The 19,726-nt window shown below is 39.7% G+C and overlaps 1 protein-coding gene across 10 annotated transcripts in view; it reads right to left on the minus strand.

Moving 5' to 3' along the window:
• Window positions 1-19,726, minus strand: part of hts (adducin 1-like protein hts) — a 506,583-nt gene that overhangs the window by 73,382 nt on the left and 413,475 nt on the right. For 7 of the 10 annotated variants that reach the window (XM_067147796.2, XM_067147799.2, XM_067147794.2 and 4 more), the window contains 2 exons: window positions 19,081-19,152; window positions 1,950-2,012 (listed from right to left, as the gene is read on the minus strand). In XM_067147796.2, coding sequence (XP_067003897.1) covers window positions 1,950-2,012; window positions 19,081-19,152 — 135 coding nt within the window. The remainder of the gene's footprint in view (window positions 1-1,949; window positions 2,013-19,080; window positions 19,153-19,726) is intronic. The other 3 variants (XM_067147801.2, XM_067147800.2, XM_067147798.2) reach the window with 1 other exon arrangement.

A 19,726-nucleotide genomic window follows, 5' to 3' on the forward strand; every position in this document is an offset into this window, starting at 1 on the left:
CTGCGTGCTCTTCAGAAATGTGTGCGCGTGTGTTTTGTATTCAGGAATCATTCAAGACGAATATTTTCGCACTACAAGATGTGTGGTTAAGGTTATTTTTAATAAGTACAACTTTCCCTGTTTTCATCTCCTTGTAAGATGTGTATTGTTTAATTTCCTGTTGTGTATGTTTATCAGGAACTCAAGGGAGACTTCATTAGTTAGTCAGATCATAGAAAGAATGATGAACTCTTCTCAGAAGAACTCTTAAGGTTTCACTTTACTTTGTCCTGCCTGCGTGCTCTTCAGAAATGTGTGCGCGTGTGTTTTGTATTCAGGAATCATTCAAGACGAATATTTTCGCACTGCAAGTTGTGTGGTTAAGCTTATTTTTAATATGTATAACTTTTGTTTTCTCAACGATGCATGTGTTTCTACATTCGTCCCTGTTTTTATCTCCTCGTAAGATGTGTATTATTTAATGTAACACCTTGTGTAAAAAGCTGGGTTATATGAAGGAGTTATATCATGTTCAAAATCATGCTTTCACGTCTCTGCACAATATTTAAAATGAGATTTTACCGTTGGTCTTTATAGCTATTGTTGAGAGTGAAGGAGAATTTCCTGTTTTGTATGTTTATCAGGAACACAAGGGAGACTTCATTAGTTAGTCAGAACATAGAAAAATGAGAACTCTTAAGGTTTCACTTTACTTTGTCCTGCCTGCTGGCTCTTCAGAAATGTGTGCACGTGTGTTTCATATTCAGGAATCATTCAAGAAGAACACTTTCGCACTGCAAGATGTGTGGTTAAGGTTATTTTTAATATGTATAACTTTTGTTTTCTCAACGATTCATTTGTTTCTATACTCGTCCCTGTTTTTATCTCCTTGTAAGATGTGTATTGTTTAATGTAACGCCTTGTGTAATATAAATGCCGAAATGCTTGCCTATTCCCACATTTTGGCTGATGATGACGCAAATCAGCGTTGAAACTAGTTCCAAGTACAAATACATGTTATAAATAAACTATAACATTTTGTATTGAAAAGGTGGACCGTTTTAAGTTTTCCTATCATCCTTTCTCAGTTCAATACGGACAAAAATGAAATTCCTAGGTTTAAATTAAGTCTTATGGCGACGATGGGATAGGAAAGGCCTAGGAATGGGAAGGAAGTGGCCGTGGCCTTAAGGTACAGCCCCAGCATTTGGCTGATGTGACAATGGGAAACCATGGAAAACCATCTTCAGGGCTGCCAACAATGGGGTTCGAACCCACTATCCCCCGAATGCATGACCCTAATCGCATGGTCAACTCGTTCGGTATCTTCATTTTCAAAGCAACTACCCGATATGAGGATACGACCTTCACCTGTGATAAACAATTGTTCATGCATTATGAAATATGGTACCACAATGCATTGAAGCTACCTATAGAAGCGTTAATATGTTGGCAGTGACCTGCAGATTAACACGGAAAATGATGAGCACAAGTGTCACTTGCACTCAAACCTTTATCTTCCAACTGATTGCCCCCTTCTGACATCTTGTGGCCACTAGTAACTACAGACTTGCAGGACAACTGCTGGATATGAACTTCGAACCAGCAGTCTACCGCAGCACAGAAAAGCCAACGAACACACGACTGCTACAGCAGTCCACCCGAGTGAAAAGGAAAAACAGGATTTGCTAAAAGAAAGAATGTTCAAAAGAGGTTCTACTGTATTTATTACTAGGATGAGCAATTTTGCCATGAAAAAAAAATCTGTAAGATGCCCTTTAATTCAGTCAGGTTAGTGTCCTGCAAAAATGTCGACTAAATGTGTAAATATGGCACACATAAAGCAATTTCAATTATTGTAAAGCAATGTATCCTCATTATTTGGAAAAATGTTACTTTATAAAAAAAAGACAAAGTCAAATTTCAATGTATCGGCCACTTCAATACTGACTCATAATATTACAACTTACCTTTATCAGGATACCGAAGAGACATGGACCGCTCAACACTTGGATCAGGGAAATCAGACTCGGCTTAAAACAAGACAACAATCATGCAGATTTCTGAAGCAAATGTCATTCACATGAAATGCATGCACATCAAATTGGTCTCTTCAAATAAATCTACTACCATGTACACAACACATTAATAGCTACAAATCAGAGCATGATAAATGTGCCTGTCCATAATATGAGGGTGGGTTGGAGAAATGCAATCACTGACTTAGGTAACAAGACAGACTGAATAGTTAGATAAGTCTGAAACTGTAGATACAGTTAAGTTTATTATTTTATTTCCCAATTTACCTCTAATGATGGAAGATCAGAATTACTGAAGAGCTATCTTAAAAACAATCTTGTTGCACGAGTCCTTATAATGTGCCATCGAGATACAAACTAGTTCTATAACCTAGCGATAATTCTGTTGAATGGTACTGAGCAAGTGGCCATGCGGTTTGGGTCACGTAGCTATCAGCTTGCATTAGGGAGATAGTAGGTTCGAATCCCACTATTGTCAACCCTAAAGATGGTTCTCCGTGTTTTCCCCATTTTCACACCAAGCAAATGCTGGGACTGTACCTTTATCAAGGCCACGGTCTCTTCCTACCCACTACTAGCCCCTTCCTATACCACCATCATTGTAAGACCTATCTGTGTCTGTGCGGTGTAAAGCAAATTGTAAAAAAATATATATATATTTTTGAATGGGAAACATTACACTGAACAAGTAACAGCACAAAAAGTGGAAAAAGGGCAAGACACTGGTGATGGAAAAAAAGAAAAAAGAAAAAGAGAAAGGTTGTATTAAACTGGGGGCGGGAGGGAGATCTGGAATTAGTGGAGGCTTTCAAGTACTTGGGAAGTGAACAAGTACAGAATGTACAACTGGATGCAGATACAGAAGTGCCAACCTTTTAAGCGTGTTATCAGTAATCACCCTCCGCTCCTCAGAAAATTTTCGAGTCCAAAGCATGTTCCTTCCTTCTCGATAACGATACCCCCTTTTCCCTTCCGACAGCAATCTATTCCAAAGTATATCATATTACACAATAACATTTTCTCACGACCTTCAGTGATAAAACATTCTTTGTAAGCATCTGCTTTTCAGTATAGGTTTGCATGAAACATCCTTCCCCCTGTGATGATATTGTCTTCTGAACCATAAGCGATTGTATTGCACTTGTGCTTAATGTAGTCCTCAATTCTGTAAATACAATATTAAGTATTTATAGTGGAGAAGAGCAGAATAGAGCCCCTTCATTCACACAATGAATTTCACACCGTTTATGGGCAGCAAAAAGAAGTGACAATCGAGTACCGTTGCCAACTCACAGGCATTGAAACAAGGAAGGTTGAACAGAAATGCTGGAAAGGATTGGACATCTTTCCTTCTTTCTTTTTTTTCTGTAGAGAATTATTTGTTCGTGATAATGTTGCTTTTCTGTAATAATTTCCCCTTTGACTGTAATCATGAGGTGAAATCAGTAATAATTATGGACAACCAGTAATAGTTGGCACCTCTGCAGATACAATAAAATGCTGCCTTAACAAACTCCAATATAACAAAATGTTCAAATTGTGATATAAAGTTTTTAGGCTGCATTTTTCCCTATATATAGTATGTTACAATATTTCACTTTAAATCTTTGAGAGTCAGGTTTTTGAAGCACTAATACACCCCACAATTTAGGTTAAAATACTTTTTGAATGGCCTAGGCATATAGGTTGAAAAACTAGTATATTGGTTCCAACTACTCAATACCATAAGATTATTTACAATTCAAAGTTGTAAAACATCACATTAAATTAAATTTATTTCACGACCTACTCATACATGAAGAAAGTAAAATAAATCATAAAATCACACCATGTTCATGGTTAATGCTTTTTGTGTGATATTCCTCAAAATATGGTGCAGGTCACAGCATGTTAGTCTTTGCACTGGTAAATGGTGCTCCTGCGCATCTTTCTGGGATGCTTTTGTTGTGTATGTCATCTTGAGGTTGGGAACTGTTATTGTGAAGAGCTGTAGAATTACTTTATATCAATTACAGAGCAAGAGCCAAGAGAATACAGGGGTTTGGATGAGTGGATCTATCGACCAGTACTGTTATGCTTTTATGGTATGTTTGTTTACATAACCCATTAGTACAGTAATTCTTAAAAACAAACTCATTTCTTTCACAATTACATCAGTACAATTTTTTATTTGGGCACAGGGAGGAATTCCTGGATAATTATTCTCCACCACCTATGCATGCTACAAGTTTTTCATCTCTTTGCACATTGTGCTTCTTCTTCTTTGTCACTTTCACTTATTCATTCACACTCAATTACGATATCCGCATGGGTAAAATAAGAACTCTAATTTCACTATTGATCTAAATTTCAAACACTTTTCTCATTATCTTGTACTTCATCAGCATAACTGTGAGCTACTATGTTTGTGAACTAGGAGTCTACTCCCAAAAACGGTAAACGTTCACACGCAAAAACAGAGTTTACACCACTTTCCGTGAGAATATGAGCAAGTGCAAGCTTCAGTAATGTAACCAATAGATGACATATTTGAATCCCTACTCAAAGACATAGAGAAGCAAAAGACACTCAGAATATATATTGGGTCATAACCACAGAGCCACTTCGAGCGAGACTCATTATACAGCATTGCGACTCTCATTGGGTTAACGAATTTCAAACTTTCAGAATAACAAATTTAGCCTATGTTTAACCTTATTGTTTTCAAAATATAATTGAAATTAATCTTGTTTCACTTGCTGGGTATATTGCATAACACGTTATTACGCAGTTAATACCAGACAGTATAATCATTACAACAAAGGCGAAACTAGCTGATTACAAGTATCAGGGGAAGGTAAGCAAACCACACAACAGTTCTGATCAGCAGGTTGCCTATCCAACAGCATGTAATTATGATGAATTTCTAAAACTTTTTTTTTTGCTTTACGTCGCACCGACACAGATAGGTCTTATGGCGACGATGGGACAGGGAAGAGCTAGGAGTGGGAAGGAAGCGGCCGTGGCATTAATTAAGGTACAACCCCAGCATTTTCCTGGTGTGAAAATGGGAAACCACGGAAAACCATTTTCAGGGCTGCCGACAGTGGGGTTCAAACCTACTATCTCCCGAATACTGGATACTGACCGCACTTAAGCGACTGCAGCTATCGAGCTCGGTAATTTCTAAAACAAATGTATACGTTTATGAAGTACATCATAATGTAGAATTAATTTCTTGTAAATAAAACACAAATTAAATTTACTGTGAAATATTGCCTTACCAGGGAGCTGGCTGGCCGGAGAGCCGAAACTGAGCGTCGTAGCTCGCCGCCGCCGAGTGCGGCCTGTGGGGGACAGACTTGCTTTGCTCCGTTGGCTGGCCGAGTGGCCGCCAACTAAAATTTCATAGGCCGCCGAGCACGGGCTCTCACCCGGCCGGCGTCACTTCACCATCCATCGTCACATCTCCACGTCGTCCGCTGCCCAGGCCGGCAGGACCGTACGAGAGGCGTACAACACTACATTCTCACGCCCGAGTAAGGGCGAGCGGTTACCAACATTATTGAGCGCCGCATATGAGCATGAACACTGGGTGTGCAGAGGCTCGCAGCATTCCAGTCGTGGGCAGGGAGCCTGCCGCTCTCAGTGCATCAGGCGGCGTGTATCTCAGGGTACTAAGGGGGCCCGGCAGTTCACAAAAGGGCCTCCACAGCGCCAGCGCCCGGCCGCAGCTTCGACCAAATTGTGCGGACCGCGTGCGGGTGCGCCATGCTCTCAGTGCATCGGGCGGCGTGTATCTCAGGGTACTAAGGGGGCCCGGCAGTTCACAAAATGGCCTCCACAGCGTCAGCGCCCGGCCGCAGCTTCGACCAAATTGTGCGGACCGCGTGCGGGTGCGACCTATATGGCGATGTTAAGTGGTATCGTAAATTAAGACAACCACTCCAGGGTGATGTAACCCAAACGGGTGCATTACGTGATTATGGATTTAAGACCAAAAAGAAAGTAATTAAGAAGAGATTAGGGAAAAAGTCGCGACCGAAAGCTTTCTTCGCTTACGCTGCCTGAGCCATCAGCGTTAGGCCCAAGGTGTAAGCGTACGAATTGTAGAGCATAAAAAGTCTGCGACGGCATATATTTATTTCCAACCATTTACCCCTAAAAGCGACCATCCGGGTAAAAAATTAACACCTTCAAATGAGAAAGAGAAAAAGACAGACAGACACTAATATCAACATAATATTGGAGGAAGTCACTGCAAACTGCTTTAGAAAAGTTGGAATGGTTTATGCAGAAAAGGGCTCAGAGAAAGTCGTGTTGGATGATGCAGAAACAGAGGAAAAGAGGAAACATTTGTGTGAAAAGTTGGATATGCCAACAAATGTGAATCTTCCTGACTACATCAATACTGACTGTGATGTGCTGGTGCAAAAAGAAATAACTGATAATGAAATTGTGCCAGACATTAAAAGTGACAGAAATCCTAGTGACAATGAGGTGGAAGAGAAAGATGTGCCTCAAAGGGTTTGACACTTGTGCAGGCAAAAACATGGCACGTAGTCTTCAAGATTTTTTTCTGTTGCGAAGTGATGTATTAGAATCTGTCTTAAATTCATGTGCAGTGGTTGGCGACAATCTTTAAGGTTCTTTTGTGGCTGTAAGTGACAAGCTTGATATGTTTAAAATTTACAGAAAACCTCTTGTAATTACCGAGTACCATTACTGACTTCCCTACCATTTAATAAATGATATGCTTTTTTATCTATAAAGTCATGCTGAAGTAATGTAGATTCTGCAATGGATATAACAACAGGCTTGTTCCAAGAATCAACTAATTTCAGCACATCATTTCACTATAACAAATTAATTTCCAAGGTCTCCAAAATTTTGTTCTACTGATATTTTACTGTATTAGCAAAGGGATTCAAGCTGGAGAGTGTTTCTATCACAGTGTACAAAAATTACTGTGGGATAAAGAAGTGCCAATGAAAGCAAAATAAAATGTATACCCATAACAACACATGGAGCAGAAACCAGGTTGATGACATGAGAAGAGAGCCGAACACAGGTGGCAGAAATGGAAGTCCTGAGAAGTATGGTGTATTAAGAAAAAAGTGAGGAATGAGAAAATACGGAAATAAATTGAAGTGGAAGGGAAGGGATAAGTGATAAACTTGAGAAAAGCAACCTAGTTGGTTTGGATAAGTTCGTTCGCTCGTTTTTTTTTGTTTTTTTCTTCAAGTTGCGTTACGTAGCACCGACACAGATAGGTCTTATGGCAACGATGGGATAGAAAAGGGCTATGAGAAAGAAGGAAGGAAGGAAGGAAGGAAGGAAGGAAGGAAGGGGCCTTAATTAAGGTACAGTCCCAGCGTTTGCATGGTGTGAAAATGGGAAACCACGGAAAACCATATTTTCGGGCTGCCAAGAGTGGAGTTCGAACCCACTATCTCCTGCATACTGGCTACATATAACCGACTGCAGATATTGCATGTATTGAGGTTGGTGGTTTGGATACAAGGATGAATAATGAAAGAATGCCAAAACACACGATGGAAAGGAAAAATAAGGGAAAGATATGCCGAGGATGATCAAGACTTAGATGGATGAACCTAGAACAGAACACAATGTTGGATGGGGAGTGGTAGGTAGAAGAAAACAGAGAGGAACCATATTTAACCCTGATCGGCTCTAGGTGGAAAATGGGAGGTGAAGATGAAGATGAATATGATGAACATGCAAACACGTGGACCACTGTATTTACTCATGTATTAGACCCCCTGGCTTTTTGGGACAAGGAAAATGAAAAAAATAAATCTGGCATACAAGAACCCCCAATGTAATTCATCAGAGAAGAATAACGATTCCGCTTTGATGGGCTACAAGCCTTAATGCAGCTCCAATGACATCACACAAATTTGTGAATAGTTTTGTCCGTACAATCCGCGCAATGAAAACATGCGTCAATGTCATGCGGTACTTCTGTGTTTCATAGTTAAGAAATTTCGCCTCTGTAGCGTAGGCCTACTGCAGTTCTGATGACGTCATACAAATAGGTGAATAGTTTCGTGTCCAACCTACGCAATTAAAGCATGCATCAGTCATACTATGTGTCTCCTTTTTGTAGTTACGAATGTCCGCCAGCATAATGGTTAACACAGTTAGCTGCCGTTCTCGGGGGCCTGAGTTTGATTCCCATTACCGTATTGCCAGATATTTAAGAATGGCAGGGAAGTTGATATGCCGTAAAAACGGTACATGCACCTCCCCTCATTGGAGGCTGCACCACCTTGTGATGAGGAAACTAGTTTACTTTAGTTAAGAAATATTCACGGTTGTTGCTACTAATATAGCAGGCAAGGTCATTAAAGTGATTGTTTAATATCTCGTAACAGGGCCAATATAGCCTACACAATCTTTGGAGAGAAGTAGATTTAAACTCTATAAAAGCAATCCAATCATAACAATTGTTTTACTTGCCAACGTACCTAATTAATAATAATGGTATTGATTTTACGCCCCCACTAACTACTATTACGATTTACGGAGACGCTAAACAGAACATACTATGCGTTAATGAAAAAAAAAAAATGGCGGCAATGAACGAGCTAAATTAAATGTTTTGATAGTAAAACACATTACCGCCACACCTGTAGATATCCACAAATGCGACAAGCTTTCCTGTTATTTATTTTCATTCTTTCTGTCATGAAACTTTGACACTAGCTGCGCACGTAACACATTCACGCCCGTATCCGAGTTACTTCCTATAGCGCGTGACCATGCTGTGGACCGTATCCGAGTTAGCCCGGATAAGCGCAACCTTAACCTACGCAGCTGGGATCGATTTTGGTCACAAATGTACGCGAGAGAGATGAAGGTAATACCCTTATGAATGCTTCTACTCACCAGAAACCACATGGCTACAATATGCTACAATGCACTTCTTTGTTTTGTTTCTGAAGGTTACAATAAGTTAGAACATGAGTATATAGAACACATTAAAACATATGGGCCACAATATAAAACACTTAAAAAGTTTTAACACCTACATCCCTCTCCACAGCTAATATGAGCCCCAGATGCACTCGTGGTAGAACACAGCACACCTTCAGACATACTGCTACAAGACCTCCACAACAACAATAATAAGTACTCTTTCCATACACACACCAGACATTCCTTCATACACACACTACCGGTATACTTATAATAGCTTATCTTTACAGACTACAACCACAAACTAATATAGACGAGAGAGGTGTTGCCACCAACTGCTTCTAAATTCAAACTCAAGACCTGCAGCTTACTATATTAAAACTTACTAGAGTACATCACAGTTGGATTATATAACGCAATAAAAATTCATGACAAAGGTCCATATCAATATGACGCATATCAGCCTCAGAACATTCTCGAAGATTACCTCACACAGCTAAAATCAACATGACATAGAAGCAAAGGAACCACGAAGAAGTTAGAAGAATAGAATCTATGTAACATGAATTAAAATTTTAACAAGTGTCTAACCCAGGGCCTCTCAGGGTGCATGCGCTTGGTGCAAAAGACGACTTCTCTTGGTTGACCAGAGTGCAGACCCCCCCACTCCTCGATTTGGAGCAATAGCGCTTACTCTCTCTTTCCTCACGCCTGTCTTGCTTGCTCCCCCTGTCTCCCTCTTCCACACTTGCCCCGTAGCGCTCGAAATCCGAGCTGAGTTGCGCCGAGTAGAGCCAAGCTTAGCCGAGTAGCCCAGAGACGAAGTGTTGGTCAGAGACAAGCCGAGCCCGACTGATGCACAGTGCACGGAGTTCTTGCGCCTCGATTTGCACGCATGAGATTTTGGGCGTTTGAGAGGCCCTGGTCTAACCTATACATACCAAATTTTAATGTGTTAAAACTTTTTAAGTGTTTTATATTGTGGCCCGTATGTTTTAATGAGTTCTATATACTCATGTTCTAACTTATTGTAACTTTTTACCTTGACCGCAGATATTTTAACTTCATGCTACTGTATACTGCATTTTCATCCCCCATTAGACATCCGGATGTCTAACAAAGAAACAAATTGTGATTTGTCTAATGGCTGGAAACCAATCATGTACTAGCTGATGATGGCCGTTAAGAGCCGAAACTGGTACTAGTGTAATCTATTTACAATAAATCGTGTATTGATTGGTGGAAAAACACATTTCTTGTCTATACATCATAATCGTATACGATAATATTAAAATATTAAATTTGTGTTACTTGAGAAGGAGCAGTTTCGATTCCTGCCTGAAAGCCCAGTGACTATACAGTGCCCTGAGGGAAATGCCAAAAGCCTGCTCGGTGACACACTCGAAAAAAAAGTAAAAAAAATTTAACATCTAACCCCGGACATAATTTAGACGTTTTTGTAAACGAACATTTGACGAAAATCGTTCCGTCTTCAAATAGAGCTGTCGAAATGCGTGCTGTCTCCTTCCAATTGTCGTGGGCACTCTCTGACTTACGATTTCCGAGGATTCTCTAAACAATACTACTCGAATGCGATGCTAAGATGATCCCTTATGTAAGTTCACCGCCGGACGCTTTTCCAGTAATTACCACAATGACGGGACGTCAACACCAAGATCTGCAAGTATGCTGTAGCCGTCCTTTCGTAAGATACAGCTTCTTGAACAATGCGTGATCGAGGATTTAGCGTTGATGGGACTGAAATTTCTGGAGGGTTGATGCGGGAAATCGTTTCGAGGAACGGAGAATGCGGGATTTTTACATCGTGATTTAATTAGGATGTTCGCAGGACCACATAATTTGAACGAATAATACGGGAAAACGGAGTTTCCGGGAACGTATAATCGAGGTTCTACTGTAACAACATTAAACGTGCCATTGTAAACCGTTTGTCTAGCTTCACTAACTTTTGGTGGATAATTTTCTCTCACTGAATTATTTTCATGTCCTAATATTTTATGGAAATAGCATATTGGACCCTGAACTGGAACTCGACTTCTCCTTCAGAATTCCATGGTATGCCATCTGTAAAAGTGAAGGATCCTGGATTTGATCTACCCATAAGAACGTGAACTAGGGTGAACAGAATGTGGACTGGGTATGGTGTTTGCACTGATACACTGGAGGAAGTTAGCATGTGATTGTGGTGCCAAGTAACAGACTATTGCTCACATTGAACATTAGTGCTCTTTGAAAGCTTACCACGGCAACCTCGAAGACTTTGCACATTACAAGTGACTCACTGAAGTATCTAAGGACCTTGAACATTAATTTGTAAATTGTGTAAATATATACGTATCTATTTTGTTCTTCTATAAGTAATATTGTTTTATTGTAAACCATACAATTAATAATAATGATGCAAAATGAAAGGAAAGCATAGATGTGTGAAGAATGGAGAGCTCCTGCCAACCAGTCCAACAGCTGTTAACCAAGAGAGAGACTATAATGATAATGATCCAAATTACAATGGGCAGAACTTAACACATTCACGCCTGTATCCAAGTTCTTGCCTATAACACGTGTACATGCTCTGGACCGTATCCAAGTTAGCCCAAATAAACTCAACCTTGAATTGTAGCCATTTCCTAAGCAGCTGTGGTTTATTTTTGTCACAAATATGTGCGACAGAGATGAGAGCAATACCCTTGTGAATACTTCCACCTGCTTCTACCCACCAGAAACCACATGGCCTTGGAGATTTTCCCTTCCAATACATTTTTTAAATTCCGTTTCTAAACGAAGGCTAGTGCCGGCCAAGCTAGCTGCGTAGTTGGTTTGTGATTGCACAAGCGTGTGTATAGTCATGTTCTGAAGTGTAACCATAGCGTTTAAGGGCAATATAAGTGTTGATGAAACTGCCGAGATCCTATTCAATGAAGACTCAAGTGATGAACTAAGTGAAAATGACAGTGATGACAGTGAAGAAGATTCTCCTGGACACGTGACAAAGCACAGTACCTGAAGGCTCACCTTATTTTGCTGCCCCCCCCCCATCCCATTAATGGCTAAACCAGGTCTAAATATTGAAACAGAAAACTCTAACGAGATGTAATTTGTAAACTTATTTCTCACAGCTGAATTTCTCAAATACCTGTGCAAGCAAACAAATCTGTATGCCAGCAGGTAATCAGTGCTGCGCCATGACCCTTCTCTAAACACTCTCTTACATAAACTTGAAGTCTGATGATGGCTTCAGAAATAAGAATTCCTGGGTTTGATGCTCACTACCGACATCATTAGTAAACCATCCCTCAGAATGTACTGGACAGAAAATCCAATTTTCTCCACTTGTATTTTCTCAAAAACTGTCACGAAATAGTTTCGAAAGTATCCTGTCATTTCTCCACTTTAGTGACAGCAGCTAATACGAACACAACACTGACAGATTATATAAAATTAGACCCATTTTACAGAAACTGTGACAGATTTACAGAGCTTTACACTTCAAAACAGAAAATTGCTCTGGATGAGGGAATGCTAGCCTGGAAAAGGCGCCTAAGATTCCGCGTATACAACCCCGATAAAATAATAAAATATGGGATATTAGTGAGGATGGTTTGAGAGTCTAACATGGGGTATATCTGTAAACTCATGATATATGATGCAAGTGGTGCAAATTTACAAAGCACAGTTTTTCAGCTGCTTGAAAATTATCCTGGTCAGGGGTATTCAGTATATAGGATCATTATTAGCACAGCATTGGGCTCACAAAACAGTTACAGGAACAAAACACTGCTGTATGTGAAACAATACGATCAAATAGGGGTGTACCAAAAAACCTGAAGGAACACAAGGCAATTCTCAAACGGGCCAAAATGACTTTCAGGAGGGACGAGGATTATTACTATGGTAACTCAACCACTCAGCAGAAATGGTTGAAAAAAAAAAAAAACAAACCTGAAACTGGAGTCTGTGACTGACACTAATCAATACATGCATGGTGTTGATACTGCTGACGAGTACTTGGCACTATCCTTTCATGAGGAAAACAGTAAAGTGGCCAAAGGTTTTCTTTTTACTGTGCTGCTCACATTTTAATGCATTTTGGCTTTCAGAACTTAAAAAAAAAAAAAAAAAAAAAATCCTGAATTTCATGCAGGAAAGTTAGGAACTTGCTCCAGGATAAAAGTGAACATGAAATAAAAGTACAGAGACTCTCCGACATCTTAGCACCCTCCACTTCATCAGCTCCAAGTCCACGTCCTGCAATTTTGCCGCCAACAAGGGCACCGGCCAAGAATCCACCATTTAGGTTGGATGGGAAGAGAAAACAGCTTATTCTCTTGAAGTTTCCACCGTCAAATAAAGTACAGTTTCCCTCAAGAAGGTGCAAAGTGTGCTTCAAAAATAAAATTATTAGCGAAATACGCTATTTTTGTGGAAAGTGCAGTGTTCCCATTCACCCAGGAAAGGGAGACATTAGCTACCACACCCTCCAGAGATACTAGAGGACTTCTTTAAGGTATGTGCAAAATTTTGTTTCCATATCTTGTTTAGTTTACAACTTATTGTGAAAATAATTCATTGTTGTTTGCTGTTCCACTAACAGCTGGAATAGCTGGGCCAGCCATTTAAACAGCCCGCTCAGCTGGTGGGTGTGAATGTGTTAAGAACAGTTCAAAGAAAGAGGCCTGGACTGGAACATCGAAGAACAGGGGAAAGATACAGTCGAGTATGTATGTTGGGTATTCAGCACGAAGGCTGATTCGATCCTCCCCAGCTTCGCCAAAAGCTGTCATAAATAGCTTAGGCGTCACTGAAGAGGCATGCTAGGGAAATGAGGAGTGAGGTAGTTTCCTGTTGCTTTTCTCACTGAGCCAGAAGTTGCTATCACATATCAGTCTGCCAAGCCCACTGAAATGCTTGCACCAACCAACCAACCAACCAACCAACCAACCAACCAACCAACCAACCAACCAACCAACCAACCAACCCACCCTATGAGTGTTATTTTCACACCATTCATAACAGGGAATGGCTGCATAAGGAGTGGTATTACTAGCATCGCTCATACCTCAGTCACATTCATATTGTCAAAGCCAAGGATGAGACAGACAGGTCAATGAAAGTAACATTTATTTTAGCCCATACCAGAAGATATAGCACTGTAAACACTACATCTCGCTAGCAAAGATGCCTTAATTCCTTTTGATTCAGCAGACTCTAGAAGAATAAGCGGAAAGGGGATGGTCATATACCAAGTACATCAGGCCTACCCTCCATAGTTAACTCTTCAACATCTTTCTCCTTGACCGTGGAATTAACTATATTTCAAACAGGGTCTAGTTATTATGGAGTGACAGTTGCAGCTGAAATCTTTGTATTTGCTCTGAAGATTATCCTGGTTGCAGGTTTGAAACGCATCAGCATATAATAAGTAAGAATTTCAAAGGGAAATAATATCCTTGGTACCCAGGAAGGAGGTGGGGAGTTTTGAAAATGAATAGAAATGATTTAAGGACGCACTGGTTGGATGTGCAGAAAAAGTACGTTGTAGAACATCAGGAAATGTAAAAGACAAAGAGACACACTGCTGGAATAATAGGGTAAAGATTAAAGTGAAGGAAAAGAAAATGGCATGGAAAGCATGGAAAACATCTAAGACTGAAGATATTAGAAGAAAATATGCAGAGGCAAAGAATTTGGCCAAGAAAGTCATGGAGGAAGAAAAGAAGAAAAGCTGGGCCTTATTCACACAGAAATTGAGAGATGATATGCAGGGCAGCAAGAAATTACTGTACGGTATCTTAAGAAACAAAAAGATAGTTCAAGTAAACACCAGATTTGTGAAGGATGAAGGTGGCATAATATTAACAAAGCCAGAAGAAATGAGAAATAGATGGAGCGAGTATTTTCAGAAGTTGCTGAACATAGGAACTGATGACCGTCATTCAATGGATGACTAGGAAAGGCAATTAGTTGAAGAAATGGATAAAGAAATCGCAATGAATGAAATTGAAATGGCAGTAAGAAAGATGAAGAATGGAAAAACTGCTGGAATAGATGAAATTTCAGAGGAGATGATAAAGGCAGCTGGAGCTGTAGGTCTGCAGTGGACATATCGGGTTCTCAGGAATGTCTGGGAGAATTCGGAGGTCCCCGAGGATTGGCAAAAAGGAATGATCATTCCAATTTTCAAGAAAGGCAATAAGGAAGTTTTGAAGAACTACAGGGGAATTACTCTAATATCCCATGTTGCTAAGATAATGGAGAGGATACTGGAAAGTAGAATAAGGTTGAGGGTTGAAAATCACATACAGGAAAATCAGTTTGGTTTCAGAAGTGGAAGGTCAACAATAGAGCCCATTTTCATTATGAGACAACCAATGGAAAAGCAATGGGAGTATGGAAATGATATGGTGATGACATTCATTGACACTGAAAAGGCATATGACAGTGTCCCTAGGACTAAAGTTTGGGACAGTCTGGTGTAAAAAGGAATTGGACAGGGATTAATAAAAATGATCATGGCAATGTACAAGGAATGTTGTAGTTGCAAGCGAACACAAGTTGGCAGGACAAGTTGGTTCAAGATAACTAGTGGGCTGAGACAGAGAAGTGTTCTATCACTAATTTACAATATTAATCGACGACATCATGAGAACAGCAAAAGCAGCATATGGAGGAAGAGAAATGAACATGTTGTTATTTGCAGATGATATTGTGATTTGGGGAGAAGACAACAGGAAGGTTCAAGAACAGTTGGATGTGGTGAATGGGAAGATCGAAGAATGTGGATTGAAAATAAGTGTAGAAAAGAGTAAAACTCTTGTTATGACTAGAGGGGAGAAAGAAGGGAAAGGTCAGATTAGACTTGCAGACAAGCCTCTGAAAGTAGTGGAGACATTCTAATACCAAGGGAGTGAATTAATGAAGAATGCTGAACTGGGTGCTGAAATTAGTAGATTCAAGCTGGAAGTTGTTTCTATCATAGTGTAAGAAACATGTTATGGGACAAAGATGTGCCCATGGAAGCAAAGGAAACTATGTACAAGATGTATTACGTATCCATAACAACTTACGGAGCAGAAATTTGGACAATGACAAAGAAGGATGAGATTCAAATACAGGCAGCCGAAATAAAGTTCTTGACTAGTATAATACAGAAGAGTAGAAGAGACAAAATAAGGAATGAGAAAATCCGGGAAGAAACTGGAGTGGAAAAAATGAATGATAGAATAGAGAAGAGCCGACTACGATGGTTTGGGCACATAAAACGAATGAGTGATGAAAGAATGACAAAAAAAAGTGAAGGAAATGCAAATGCAAGGAAGGAGAGGCCGTGGACGAACACGATTGAGATGGAACGATACAATCCAACGCAGTATTACAGAAAAAATGAAATGGCGTATGGCTTTTAGTGCCGAGAGTGCCAAGGACAAGTTCGGCTCGCCAGATGCAGGTCTTTTGATTTGACGTCCGTAGGCGACTTGCGCATCATGAGGATGAAATAATGATGAAGACGTCGCATACACCAGCCCCCGTGCCGGCGAAATTAACCAATTAAGGTTAAAATTACCGACCTTGCTGGGAATCGAACCCAGGACCCCTGTGGTCAAAGGCCAGCACGCTATCCATTTAGCCATGGAGCCAGACAGTATTATAGAAAGAAACCTCGACTGGGACACAGTATTGGAGGAGTGGTGGAAAGTCCGAAGAAAGTGGAGAGGAACCATATTTGCCCCTATGGGGCTACAGCTGGATAAAGGGAAATGATGATGAGTACAAGAACAGCTAAGTAAAATAGAACCTCGATAATTCAAAATCGGTTAATTCAAAATCTCGCCTAATTAGAAGCAGCTCTCATTCCCAGAAACATGAAGTATGGTTAAGCATGTTATTTATTTAAATAGTTTAATTCGAAATACGGATAATTAGTAATTCGAAGAACGATGTCCTGTTACCAAAATTCAGACTTTTAATTCGGAATTGCCTTTACATTTTGAAAAAAAAAAAAGTATTTTACAGAGTAATTTAAATTCAAAATTTCTCCGCGCCATGAAAGAATGCGTCTTCCGGAACGTGCAGGGGTAACTTTGCATACCTTCATCCACTTCGGCTTGACTAAAATGTGCTTCATTTTTACCAAGTTTGAGTGAAATCATAATTATTTTGTATTCGGCGTTTTAAGGAATGCCACAATATCACGTAGCAGGCAGTGTGCCGAGTGGGAAGAATCCGCGAACACTGGCGATGCCGACAGTTGGCGAAAAAGCGTGGCTTATATAATCAATTTGAACACACCAAACAATATTGTCATCAATGCCGATGAAACTGCATTGTTTGTTTGCGAAATTTTTTAAAATGCTGAGGCCAAACAAACTTATGGTTTTAAAGGAGGGAACTGCCAGCCGGGAAATGTACTGCGGTGTAATGCAGTGCACACGAAAGAGAGGGACTTCCTTCCCCCGTCAAACGAAAGTTCGAAAAGCCACGATAATTTAAAAGTGTCGGGCACTTTCCGTGCAAATACATGGTATCTAAAAATGCAAACAGTACAGTAATCCAAGAGATAAAGCATTTGCACCGGGGAGCCAGCATAATTTGTCCTCATCTTTGAATCGTATTTTTTCCCCCCCCTTTCGTTGCGTGAGGTTGTTTGCCATTATTTTATATAAGTGCAATTGTAATGCAGACGAAAGCGAGAAACTTTCTCTCCTCGTCACAGGAAAGTTTGATAAGTCATGATGTTTTAAGGGCATCGGGTACTTTCCGTGGAAGTACAAGGCATCTAAAATGCATACAGTACAGTAATCCAATTAATAAAGCACTTGCACAGGGGAGCCAGTATAGATTTCTCCTCGTCTTTGAATCACGTTTTCTTTCTATTGATTTCACTGCGTGAGGTTATGTTTGTCAGCGAGTTATCCAAGTGTGTTTATTGAATACTGTAAATGCACCTTGTTGGTTACATTTTAGAAAAAAATTTTTTCCCATGGCATTTGAGAGGTTTAAACTGTGAATCAAGGTTATTTGCATGCAGTAACGGGTCTTAGAATATATTGTGACGCCACAAAGGTTGGCATTTCTGAATTATGTGTTAGCGGTTAATTCAAAATCACGTAATTCGAAGTCTGATTTTTGCGTCCGAACGACTTCAAATTAACGAGGTTTCACTGAACTGTCTATGAAAATTAAAAGGAATTTACTTACAAAATATAAAAATACAACTGAAGTACACAAGATCAAGAAATAGCACCTATAATGCTGTAAGAGGGGCCCGAAATTCCACCTACTGAACAGGCAGAAGAGCTTTGGGAATGATATTTGCAAATGACAAAGTTCACAAATATATATTTGTGGACTTTGGTGCTTTGAGATCGTAATATATTTCCCTTATTTACAATTACTTTTTTTTTTGCTACGGTCTTTACGTCGCACCGACACAGATAGGTCTTATAGCGACGATGGGATAGGATAGGCCTAGGAGTTGGAAGTAAGAGGCCATTGCCTTAATTAAGGTACAGCTCCAGCATTTGCCTGGTGTGAAAACGGGAAACAACGGAAAACCATCTTCAGGGCTGCCGACAGAGGGATTCGAACCTACTATCTCCCGGATGCAAGCTCACAGCCGCGCGCCTCTACACACACAGCCAACTCACCCGGTACAATTAAAAATGTACTACAAAGAAATTACCAGTAAGTAAAGATTGTACTAAAATAAACCTCCCAATAAATGTTACCTAGTATCAATAATCAAGAATAAGAAAATGTTTTGAATCTTCCTCAAGCTTCCAGACACAGTAAGTTACAACCAGTCTGTGTACCAGACATAAGTATACCCAAGTTCAGTAGAGTAGTTTCCTTGGTGAAAATGGCAGTTCAGAACAAAAAAAATACAACATGCAGTTCCCATGTTTTCTCAATCCATGCGACTTTCATTCAAGCATAAACTATCTATATAACATAAGCAAAGTATTACTTTCAAACAATTACACAAACCGAGTATTTCTTGCCAACAGATAATTCAAATCGCATGCTCATACAATATGCATACATACCTCACATAAAAAAATATAGGTCATAAGATCCGACACTTGTTTTTTGACTAAACAATGGGAGATATATTACTACTCACCATCACTGAGTACTACCTCCGCCTGGCTTGGCCGTGGAACCTGTTTGGTCTCTATCCTCAGGACCCTTGGTTCTGAGGAATACAAAAATACAAAAATTATTTGTCTAGAATATAATCTGAATATTATGTATGATCTAGCTCTAGTAACACATTCACAATTAAATTAATAAACTTCGTTGTTTGTCCGTATTGAACCAAGATTACAACTTTAATATAATTTGGGACCACCTAATTCAATACATAAAAATTGTTGCGTAGATTTAGTTACAGCATACTGCACCTTTCGGGTCAGGGTGACCACATTTATTTTCCCAACTAGTCAGATAAACGTCTCAGGGTATCCATGTTTCCAGAAAAATCGTTAATTTTTCTATAATTCCGTTTAACGTGAGTCCAAAGAGAAATAGTGACACCCTACGCAGTTCAAAATTCCGTAATTCAACGCTCAATTGTGAACTCCGCATACGTATACTTCAATCAACATTTCCTAAGACATATCCACTTATCGGGTACCTTATTCACTAAATACAACTACAGTCTATCACTACAAATGAGAACTCATCCAATTATATAAAACATAATCAAGAAACATATTTATTAAATTACTGAGAATCGCGAAAGAAATGGTTAAATGTCAAAAATAGTT

Source organism: Anabrus simplex, chromosome 5 (genome assembly GCF_040414725.1).
Source record: "Anabrus simplex isolate iqAnaSimp1 chromosome 5, ASM4041472v1, whole genome shotgun sequence".
In the NCBI taxonomy this organism is placed as follows: Eukaryota; Metazoa; Arthropoda; class Insecta; order Orthoptera; family Tettigoniidae; genus Anabrus; species Anabrus simplex.